This window comes from Quercus robur, chromosome 6, assembly GCF_932294415.1.
Source record: "Quercus robur chromosome 6, dhQueRobu3.1, whole genome shotgun sequence".
NCBI classification, from domain to species: domain Eukaryota; kingdom Viridiplantae; phylum Streptophyta; class Magnoliopsida; order Fagales; family Fagaceae; genus Quercus; species Quercus robur.
The window spans coordinates 53713014-53725159 of record NC_065539.1 but is presented as its reverse complement, the minus strand read 5'-3'; the positions used below and the strand labels follow the sequence as shown (position 1 = coordinate 53725159).

The window sequence follows — 12146 nt, the reverse complement described above, 5'->3', positions numbered from 1 at the left end:
AAAAAAAAAAAATATATATATATATATATATATACTCTTAAATTTTAGAAACATGATATAACACATATTAGACAATGATGACTTCAAATAAAATACAATGGAGGAAAAAGAAAACATATGGTCAATCCTTCCTAATTTGTTAAAAATTCATAATTGACCCAAAATTTTAGGACTAAGACTTCATTGTTGTTGTTGCCTGTTGGTCAAGGAAGATGTGTCATTCCCCCATAAACAAAACAAAGATAGGGTTCAAAAATGCCCAACCACCACACCATCCCAGAATCCCTCCATTGCTAGTGCTGCCACCCTATGACCACCACTATTATCACCACCTCTTAGTAAGACCCTTACTGGAACCACTGTGGCTAGTACTACTATCTGTAACCATAATCATTGGATAAAGAATACAACTACTTCAACTTGTAGAATAAGCTAATTACCATAACAAAGATAGCATACATTTACATAGTGAACAGAAAATGGCTGCTTGCGGCTCTACCCTCGAAAAAAGAGAAATTCCTAAGGACGGTAAAATGATTCTTGACATTACAAAATTGATCAGGTGAGTGTCAACTCATACCATTTAGAAAAGTGGATTCTCCAAGCAGCATCTCCAGAAATAGACAGTAAAAACCTTCACAGTCCACAAAGCCAGCCCAAATTGTGCAAAATGCGGGCCTGTATGAGGCTGACAAGTTGATTCCCCCTTTCCCTTCTTTGATGTTTGGCAAAGTGACTATCTAAGTAGGGCTCTCTATTTAATTGCCAATACCATCTGATTGTTCAAATTCAGCATTCTTGAGCATCTGCAGTGCAATCAACTTATTATCCATAAATGTACAACTTTCAGCTAATCATCTACCAAAACGTTATGTCTTATAGTTGATCAACATAAAAAGAGAAATTTCAATAAAGGGAGAGGATTTGCTGCAACCTTGTATACAGCAATTGCTGCATATAGGGTAAGGTGGCAGCTAAAGAGAAGTGACAAGTGTGGGTCATGTGCAATGCACATGACCAGCTTACCCATGATTTGCTGTCACTTCTCTTTGACTGCCACCTTACCCTATATGCAGCAATTGCTGCATACAAGGTTGCAGCAAATCCTCTCTCAAAAATAAATCACAGGGCTTGTGTCACAATGATACTATTTCTGAGTGGCCTGTGGATCATCTACACATCCCATCTATCTGTTCTGTTGACCTTATTTTTGGTTGATGAGCTCTAAAAGTTGCATAAAGAAGTTATGCCTATTACAAGCCAAGAAACAGGCAGGGAAGATCTATGCAGCTTACCTTTGTCATTGAGATCAACAGCAAGACCAGCACTCTTTGGCTGATTATTGCTAGAGTTACTCAAGGCTGGTGGTAGTCCGTGCTGGGGTGGAGAGCTAGTGCTACTCCGGCTTGAATTTCCATTTGGGGTGTTTGTCCTCACTTGATGGTTCAAATACATCTCCAAGCTTGAAGAAGGCAGTCCTGTACTTTTCTTGCTCTTTAATCTTCCCCTTAATGAATGCAAGCAGAAAAATAAGGAAAATGATTTGTGATGGGATTGAAGGCTTGAAAAGAATCTCAGCATTGAAAGACACAAGGTGATCAATGTCATGCAATTATGGACAATTTATTCACATTAGTTACCTGTCTTTCCGCTTTTCAAGATATCTCTGCAGCGAGACTTTTCGGTTTGCCTGACCCTCTACATCTTAAGAAAGACCACCAAAAGTTTAAAGGCAAATAAATAACTAATAAGTCTCATACATTGTAAGGCAGGAGAGCTTCTTTAAAATATTAATTATTATTATTATCAATCTCCCATAGCATGCACAGATGTCACATAAAGGCACAGCTTCTATTTGCTTTAAAATTTATATGTAAAAGTATCATATCTAGGTCTGTTGATTCTTGAAGAATTAGAGGTGGAATGACTTAGAATGCTTTAAACTGCAGCACTGTGACATACAGTACAAAGCAGGGAAGATTGTGTGGGCATGGAATGAACAAAGGGATGGTAATTGTGAACTCAGTCATGGAAGAAATGGAGGTGGAGGCTAACAGTTTGTGTGGCTGCAAAGATAGTTTAAGAGATGGTGCCTTACAATGCTGAGGTGACTGAGGACTAAAGCATTAGTGGTTAACTGATTATATATACACACGCATGTGTGTCGTTTTCCATGTCACTTAGTAGTTATGATGCTAAGTTGGACCAAGGAAACATGATTTTATTGCTGTATCTTGTTTATTGTTTTCAAAAGTGTAAAATACTCTGTAAATGGTTTTAGTTTAATACAAAAAACAGGACCAGCCTCCTCTTAAAGGGACTTAAAAGAGTCACCATTGGCCTTGTGATCCAATAAACCTGTGATGCACTCATGAAGCCCATCATAGGAGGATATTGGTTTCAGGAAGAGAAAGGCTCCTCCTCAATGAAGAGTAATAAACTTGGCCTAGGGGTCTTAACAAGTTCTAGAGAAAACCCCTAAAATATGTTTCATTTTTCAGATAAGTAATAAATTTGATCAAAGAAGAGAAACTACCTCAAGTATAGATGAAGTGGTTTAAAAATTACAAAGTGAGATCTACAAACAAAAAGAAAGAGAATCAATGAAATCTTCAACAACCACTAAATTATTTATTTTTTAAAGATTGGATTACAGTTCAGAAAATATTCTTTACAGAATGGCCTTCTTAGACTTGGCAAATGGTCCCAAGTTTTGTTTTTTTTATGTATATATTCCATTAGAGCATGCAAGTGTTTAGTAATTAGCTATATATCACCAAAACCACGTATATCCTTGCCTGCCTTAATATTTTTACAATAATAATTTCTTCGTGTAACAACTATTAACATCTATATATAATTTTTTCACCCTAAATGAGAACCATCACAATTATATGCAAACTATATCATGCTATAATAATGCAAGCAAACCAAAGTTTCTTACCAGGGTCACGAGTAATGTTCCCTTTCTCCCTATACTGCTGAGAATATTCTGTCATCTTCTCTGTGGAATCAAAAAAAATCATCAGTTACCTAGCTATCAATTGCTCAAAAGTTACTGTTTTTTTACATTGGTTATTTCAATATTATCAATTGTGAAAGAGTTTGAACTATCACAATATTCACAGCCAGAAACATTCATCTCCTGTGAGCATTGCCAAATTGACTTGTTACCAATCGCTCAAAACTCAATGAACGTTGAGGCAGTATTTTGAAAAACAATTAAACGAAGATCCAGGAAATTCATTTAGAAAGCTCTAGGTTGCCCCATTTTGTGTGCCATTGGCATTGGAGTAATGCATAGCATAAAAAAATGCAACGAACAAGACTAGTACAGCACGCCTATATCACGGAAAATAACTTTCCTCCAGACAATGAAGTCCTTTTTACTTTCAACTATTAAGATTGATTTTAAAAGCAAGGGAATTTACAATAGTGATGCTATCCATTTCCAAATATGAAAGAGGGAGATGCCATTACCATTCCCTGGATTTACTTCTCTATTTAGCATAGTTTCAAGTACAGCTGAAAGCAACCCTGAGGTAAGATAATCCATAGCAATATAAAATTACAGCATCCAGAGGGTAGGCTAGCCCAAAAGTTTACCCGTTTGCATCATCTGCGAGATTGTGGTACTAGGAGGAATAAGGTGATCTTTATCATTTGGTGATGGTAAATGGTATGGAAAGGACCAAAGACCTCCAGGTCTACCAATTGTATTATCCTGAGGCAAATGAACTGGACTTGCTGCTAGGTTCATGATTGCCTGTGCCTGCAAATCCAGATATTTCTGTATTGGATCGCCAATATGCTACTGGGGTGTATCCAAGCAAAGAGAGAGTTAATTACCTTATCAGGGGGCACTCCCTCATACACGTTCACCTTGCCACAGTAGAAAATTGTCATTTGACCCACTGCTCCATTTGTTGCACATGGACTCCTGTGGGTACATTTTCCAAATACCTTTTTCTTAAAACTTATATAATAATTAACAAAAGGAAATTAATTAGAATGAAATGTGGACTGAATTGTGCTGGTTAATATAAACTATTTACATGTTATTTTTCTTTCTCAAAAAGTAGCCATAGAATCTGCATTTGTTAAATAAAACTAAATATATAGTTTTTTTTTTTGAGAAACTAAATATATAGTTAAATCATCAAAGTTAAGTGATAAAGAAAAATACATTCCAACAGTGCAAAGCAATGCTCACAATTACATGCTATTCATCAAGTACAAAATAAGTTGATTTCTGGACTGGTGTTTCCACATCTGCCAGATCATCAACATATGACTTTAAACTGCCATCAATTTCATAAATTTAGTTTAAAATAAAATAGATTTTTTTTAATTAAAAAAAAAAAAAAAAAGACAAAAAAGAAGGGGGGAAAAAAACTATATTCTTTACTTGTCCTGAAACTCAGCAACAGAGAAAAAAGCATTGGTTCTTTCTCAAAGGTTCGCCTGCTGACAGGCTATTTGATGAGCAGACACTGTTGCAATTTACAACAGAATACAGGAGAAGAATAAAGAAGATGAGAAGGAAATATAAAATTCTTAGACATACAAGCTCTGGGGGGTGGAAAATATTGTGAAACCCAACCCCATCTTTGACCTTAAAAGAAAATGTGAAATAAAGGAATTTAATCATTATGTGGAATCAAAAACTTGTTTTTGCTGATTATGAACCATTTTCTAGAATAAATATTAACAAGTAAAGCCAAAATATGGTTTTCAGATAAGGAATTGAAAATGGGGTGAGATATTGCCCTACTCACAATGGTTCACTAAAATTAATTCAGACTGAGAGTAGAACAGTGCATTCAATATAATACAAGCTTTCATGATACAAAGGTTTTTAGTAAACAAAATGAAAAATGTTCTGACAACAAGCCAAGCAGTTTCACTTTTGGTTAAGTCCCCCTCATACAATTGCTGGCAGCCATGCATTGAATGGTACATATACTAATCAACAGATAACAGTTTTATATCATTTTGTTCTACACACAGACATGCACAGAAATTGCCATTTCATTGCATAGTAGGGATGCATGCTGATAAGGCCATAGGAAATAATCGAGTATGTAGTAAATAATAAATACAGATAAGTCAATAAAAATGGGGCGATGAAACAGGTGCTATTATTAGGAAGTTCGTCCATTCAATGACCTATCAGCACCTAAAGTTATATTTCCCTGCAAACATTTTTTGAATGAAAACTTAAGTAACTGCATCGTAGGGCCTATTTCGGAAGTAGATGACCACAAGAATGGCAGTGTCACAACTGGTGCAGCCAAATACACAGACCTCTCCTTTCATCAATATTCTACTTTCTATCAGTTTAGGTCCAAAACTTAAGATGCATCACTATCTTGTCCTTTGACAGGGCGAAAACAAGACATCTGATATATATATCCAACTAAGCTCCCACCCAACAGGGTAAGGAAACTCCTATTCCAGCAACTTTGGCTTCATCATACCCCACACTGAACACCAACCATATTGTACTTCCAAATGAACTGGTACAAGCTTATAGAATTCGGTATCAGCATATCTGTGTTGGTAGGGTTCAATCTTTATTGAGCTCATCATGTTAGGTTAAAAACCTCATAACCGTGTCGTGAATTAATAAATCGAAACCAAGACCCCTCTTATTGTTTCTAACTCCCCACATTCAGCTACCATTTTGTTAATTTTAAACAAAGATAGAACTTTCCTCCAAATGAGTATCCACGTCTACTTTTAGTCACATGACATATATAATACTAGTAATGTGACCTGTTTAATTGATTTAATTAGTCATAAGATTTAATAAAAGTGGAATGGTCTCATGACCTTGGATTGATGGCACCATCAGTTCACTAACTCACTAAGCATACACATTGCGGCCGAAACAGAACAAAATTTCACAAAAATGAAAACCTGTGTAGCTCTAATCAAACAAATTCCTAGCAAATCCAAATAGCTAATTTATGCAGTAAGTCAAGCGAAACATAAATAATAATGAAATAAAAAAATAAGACCTTGGACTAATGGCATTGTTATCAGTGTCGACACAGGGTAGCTCTCCTGAAGGACCCAATTTCGGAGGATCCATTCTCCCATGTGGCTCTTCCGCCGATACCGAAACCTGGACATCCGGACTTGGTTCCTCAACCGAATCAACCGAATTCGAAGTCCCCTACACACACATAAACCCCAATTATTCAACAACATAGTCACATTATTCCCAAAAAAAAAAAAATTACAAACATTCCAAAAGTCAGCGCATTTTCAACATTCAGAGTCAAAAACAAATAAACAAAACAACTAACTTTTTTTTTAACGGTAAACTGATGTCAAAGCTAAAAAAAAAAAAAAAAAAACAAACATCCTTAAAATAAGGAAAAGGGTTAGAGTAAGAGAGAGAGAGAAAGGCGCTGACGTGGCCGGGTTGCGATTGAGGAGGAACAACCCTCCTCCGAAGGTTATGAGTGGCGGAAACGTCGTCGTCGTCGCAAGGTTCAAGGAGAGCTTTAAGGGAAATCACTTGTTGGATCGCCTGCGATTTGTTCCACGACGGCCTTCGCATTCCTGTACGTACGGACACGTGTGTCACTCTTTTTTGTGTCTCATTATTAATAATAATAATCCTTACACTACTATAATAATAATTAAATTTAATCATATCCCACTGCTAATTATAAAATATAAAATAAACAAACATTATTATTATATAGAAAGTAGTAGTAGGCGGTTTAGTTTTACAGTTTTAAAGAGTTGAAGAGAGAGTTTAAAGAGAAGTTGAGGTAGGTAAGTAGCGGAAAATACGGAGAGAAAGGGAGGACAAAAGTGGAAATATCGGGAAAGAAAAGAGAGCAAAAAAAGGAACCTTTGTCTTTGAGATATTTGCGGCAATCCTCGCGGGTGAGCTGAGAAATGTCTTCCTCAGTCAGCTGCTTTAGGGGTTTCTCCAGTATAGACCCGTACGTCGTCGTGGCGGCGTTCATCGCTTCCGATTCGCCGCCGCTACCAACTGATCTGACCACTCACTCACTCGCTCACTCCCTAATTTTTTTTTTTTTTGAAAAGGGGTTTAATAAAAAAAAAAAAAAAATGGTTACTCTGTTTAGTGATAGTGAGTGAGTGAGAGTCTGTGTGTGTAAAAATAAAATGTGAGTGTGTGAGACAGAGAGAGTGAAGAAGTGAAGTGTGAAGTGTGAGAGGTTATTGTTTTTGTTTTAGAGAGAGAGAGAGAGAGAGTGACCGCGGCGTGTGAGTCTGTCTGTCTCCTCTTTGCTAGGGGCTCTTTAGAAGCTAGAATGCACCCTAGACTGCCACGTATGCTGCCTCTCTCTATTATATCATCAACTTAAACTTAATTAAACTTTCTCTCTCTTCCTCTTTACACTTTACTGTTCTTCTTCTTTTTTTTCTTTTTTATAATCAATCATCATACATTATTTTAATCATATTTCTTAATGCCTTTTTTTTTGTCCAAAATAAATATCTGGTCTTGTGGTCTACACTACATGAATAAGAATAATTAATTAATGTCTGTAATGAATACCTGTCATATTTTATTACCATAAATAAGTTTACAATTTTTATCACGATTTTCTTACATTATATACTGATGTTATTTGTTACTTTCTGATGTATCATTACTTTTTTTCTATTAATTATAGTCAGTCACATAAAAAAAAATTGTGGCAATTTTTTTTTTTTTTTGCAAAATTATTCTTATTTCTTTTTTATTAGAAGATGAAATACTATAAAGAATTAAAATCACCACTCGTGTAAACTTATTGGAAAGCGAGTCTAGTTGAATATTGTACAATATCATCTGTCTAAAGTGGAAGCAGCAAGTGTTGTACGCTCTGAATAAGCTTTCTCGGGCCACGCGGTTTCTTTTTAATGTTAAAAAAATGCGGTATTAGTTAAGAGACTATTTTGAGAAATATTTTATGAAAAAATAATAAAATAATTAATTTTGTATGATAACCTTTTATATTTTTATATAAATAATATCAAAACTTTTTATATATGGTTTAATATTTGCCCTAAAGTCATCTTTTAACATTTTTTTTTTCAAATTGAGTGGTTGAGTTTGCACTTATTTGTTAGAGTTTTAGAGACAAAACAATAAAATAAAAATTAGTTTTAAGTTTTAACTTATTAAAAAAAAGTTTATTTGATAAATCGTGAGACAAAAACAAGAAAATAAAAGTTAAACTTATTTTTCCCAATGCTTGGATCCCAATATTTCCACGGATTTTGTTATTCCCAATTTATATCATCAAGTTTCCTATATTCAAAGTATTAATTCAAGTTTCCATATATTTCTAGTGCCAAATCTTTCAAGTAAGTTTTTAATCCAATCAAAGTATCAGCTGTGTGAACTTAATTATTTTATCATAATTATTGTTTTCAACATCTTAATTTTAGTTTTCAAAAAAAAAAAAAAAACATCTTAATTATTTTTTGGTTTAAAGAAAATGGGTAGAGGGGATGACTAATGTAGTTTCTCTACCTAGACATGACCATAATAGCACCTTACCCACTCCTTATGAAACCCCATACTTTTGATCTGTATGAGAAACTCACTTATTTTTTAGGTCGACCGTTTGGGCTGAAGATGGGATACAAAGAACACCAACACAATAATATACAACTAGTTGTTGAGACTCGAGATCAAGTTAACATCGTAATTATTTATTACCGTCTTTTAAACTGTTGTTTTATATAATGAAATTAATATCTGCCTTACTTGCACCACCTCCAACCAATCCTTCATGTCCACATCTACTAGTCTCAGCTAGGCTCACTAGTCACTAGGACCAACCTTTTTGGTCTCTCTCTCTCTCTCTCTCTCTCTCTCTCTCTCTCTCTCTCTCACTTGGTAACATTGAGTCGTTTAATTAATAAGCCCACAGAAACCACAGCAATACCAATACATATACATATATATATATATATATATATATATGAACCCAACTGAATTGGTTCTTACCTCTTGATCAATCAATATATTTGACCACCCTTAGATTGGTCACCTCTCTGTCCTCTTTGTTTATTAATTCAAACATGCATGCATTCGAATTTATTAACTTCTCTCCATATGGGAGAAGGAAACCACACCCTCACTATCACGTCTTCTAATCTCAGCTGCACTTGGACCACCCTCTTAGTTGGCAAAGTGTGTTTGGTAGAAAAATTTGATTAATATTGTTTGGATGTTTTTGATATACATGTAGGTGAAAAAGTAGGTGGAAATATGTGTAATATTGTCTAAAATGCTCAAAAGTGTATTTGAACTTACTTACCAGACACCCAAACCTCTGAATTTTTGTTTTCTTCCTTGTTTTACTCGGCAATGCTGATTAAGATTTTAATCATCAAATTACGTTATGTCTTTTATCTTGTTTATGTTTTCAGTTTTGTAAGTAACCATTTAAGACGACTTACGGCTTAGCCTTGATTTCTACCTTTTTTACCCCCTGAATTTTCTTAAAGAGTTTTCAAGGCCCTAAAAAGATTAACTTTTTAACTCCGGGCCTGGCCTTATGGGGCCTGATCTGTTACCTTTCTCTTCGTACGTTTTATTTCTTTCTCTGCACCAATAGTTTTAAGCCCAATCCGTACTTTCAGGATTTGAAATTTTGAATATGACCTGAAAGGCTGAAATTGCTGCTCAAGGGGTCAAGGTTTAAGTCTGTGAAGTGGGTCGTGCCATTTTATACTGATACATGAAGTTCTCTCGCTAGTTTTTTGTGCAGGACTTTGAGACTTTCAATGTTTATTTAGTGTTAGATTTTAATCATAAAATTAGTCTTCTTCTTTTTTTTTTTTTTTGAAACCAATCATAAAATTAGACATTAAGGTCTTTTATTATTGAAAAAGGAATCAGAGTTTAGTTTATCAAAAAAAAAAAAAAAATCAGAGTTTAGATCCCGCTTATACAAAGAGGAGATTAAGGGAATTAAAAATTTATAACGACCCTGTCTCATATTGAACACATATATAAAACACAAGCTGAAAAAGTTTCAATAGAAATGTATTGCTATAAGAATATTGGGCAAGACTTAGGTATAGTCCTTAAGTTTACTTCTTAAATTTCTGTCATGTAGCTTTTTTAATATGAAATGGAAGTATATTTTTTTAGTTAAGTAATCACATGACAGAATCTTAAGAGGAGACATAGGGAACAACAGTACTTAAAGTATGGTACATAAGTTTTGTCAAAAAATATTTTATTAAAGAATCCGAACTTGGTAAAGATGAGGTGTAAAACTCATATTTTACATCATTCAATAAGAGATTATCACATCAATTTTTTACTTAAAACTTAATACATCTTACTATACTTAATGACATTTCAATAAATTCCCAATTAAGTTAGATTTTCAAATGAGTATTAAAATTGATTGAAATTGGTTATGTCTATTCTTTAATATGTACTATGATGATGTGGTATGTTAGAATTGAATGAGTAAAATTTGAGTTTTACACAACATCCTTATTAAATTTAATCTCATTATTAAAATCCTAAACCCAAAATTAAAAACTAAAGCTACTAGCTAGACACAAATCCCAATGTGTTAATGTTGTTGTATGCTTTAAAAATGATGGAGTACAAATTTTACTAGAAAATATTTACAAGTTAATGTGCCAATGAATGAGATTGGTGTGACCACAACACGATGCTAAATGAGTGTTTAAATTATTATTTTTTAATGATTATTAACACATCAATACCTATATAGTAAAATTTGTAATAACCCTGACATACCTAATTTTTTCTTTTTTAAATGTTCTATGGATTAAATCACACTTGACAAAAGTTAAAGGTCATGATATAAAGATTATAGAATTAATCTTAATAACATATATGGTAAACATTTCTGTATTTTTGTTACAATTTTTTTTAAAAAATAAACGTAACATACTCATACTATACACGTATCATTCTTTATCTGTTGCTATATTTTTATGCCGAATTTTTTAAACGTACTTTTCTTGAAAGATACCAAATTATATGTGTCCATATACATACTTACAATATTAAACCCGTACCATATTTTACTAGCTATATGTCTCATAACTATTATGTTTTGGAAAATACACAATAGAATCATTCAACCTTCCTAAACTTAGGTGTAACTTAGCTTACCTTATATGTTTTTTTTTTTTTTTTTTTTAATTACTGTCTCGAAAACAACCCGAATCACACAACACAGTAATCCTATCCGTTAATTCTATAAAGTCAAATATATATGTTTTATCTAAATAATTGTTTTCCGTTTTCTTTTTTATTTATTTAATATTTCCTGAAGTATTATTAAAATTTAAACTAAACTCTTTAAATGAACGGAATAGTATCCGATTAGTCAAATGGGGACGTTTCGCAAAATTTATTTTCAATGTGTAAGTCTATAGGCCCAGACTGAAGTGTATAAAAATAAAAAAAATCACATCTTTGGTCGCAATTATCTTACATAATGTTACTAATTGCATGTTGTTTTCATATGAACTCACCAATCACAATCTACCACGTTAACAATTATTGCAAAAGTTGTGATTTTTTCACCTGGTCTTAAAATTTTTTAAATGTCCTTTTCAAAAATTTCACACCTGATATCTGAAAATAAACAAGTCGTGGTTGCTTGCTGCAATGGTTTTCCGACAGTAGCCTACTATTTTAGACCAGTCCAGATCTCTCCTCTTCATACTAGCTGGAATCTGAATATCCAAGGGGCCGCATACGGAAACCTATTTTCTCGGCTTTTTCCAAATTGAATCCAGAGTGTTGTCTTTTTACGTTTATTTTGTATCGTTTTGTTATATATATATATATATATATATATAAAAATAAAAGATAGAAATTCTAATCTAATTTAATCTAAAGTCTCGTTTGGTTAGAGTGAAAACAGTAAGAATGGAAAAAAATGAGAGGAAAATAAGGCGAAAAATATAATTTTCCATTGTTTTGTTCCGGAGAGAAAACAAGAGAGAAAGAAAACGGTGTGGAAAATTTTCCCTCCAAACCCAAAAAATTTTGTCCTCCCAATTTGGGAGAAAAACTAAGAAGAAAATATGATGTGGGTAGTAAATTACACAAATACCCTCATCTTTGGTATTAACTCTTTGGTATTTTGTTATAATAA

The 12146-nt window shown here is 33.5% G+C and overlaps 1 protein-coding gene across 3 annotated transcripts; it reads right to left on the bottom strand.

Annotated features, from left to right (window-relative positions):
- Positions 1-398: 398 nt before the first annotated feature.
- Positions 399-7281, bottom strand: LOC126689510 (protein TIFY 4B). Of its 3 annotated transcripts, none has more exons than XM_050384747.1 (9): positions 6872-7281; positions 6425-6573; positions 6024-6181; positions 3850-3940; positions 3607-3790; positions 2945-3004; positions 1641-1698; positions 1296-1507; positions 399-806 (listed from the first exon to the last, which is right to left on the bottom strand). In XM_050384747.1, the coding sequence occupies exons 1-9, from the start codon at positions 6987-6989 to the stop codon at positions 790-792; spliced, it is 1047 nt and encodes a 348-aa protein (XP_050240704.1). In that variant the 5' UTR covers positions 6990-7281; the 3' UTR covers positions 399-789. The 3 variants fall into 3 exon arrangements, with proteins under 3 accessions (XP_050240704.1, XP_050240703.1, XP_050240705.1); XM_050384746.1 differs by having other exon boundaries at positions 1641-1704; positions 6872-7279; XM_050384748.1 differs by having other exon boundaries at positions 1641-1704; positions 3607-3772; positions 6872-7278.
- Between the last annotated feature and the right edge of the window lie 4865 nt (positions 7282-12146).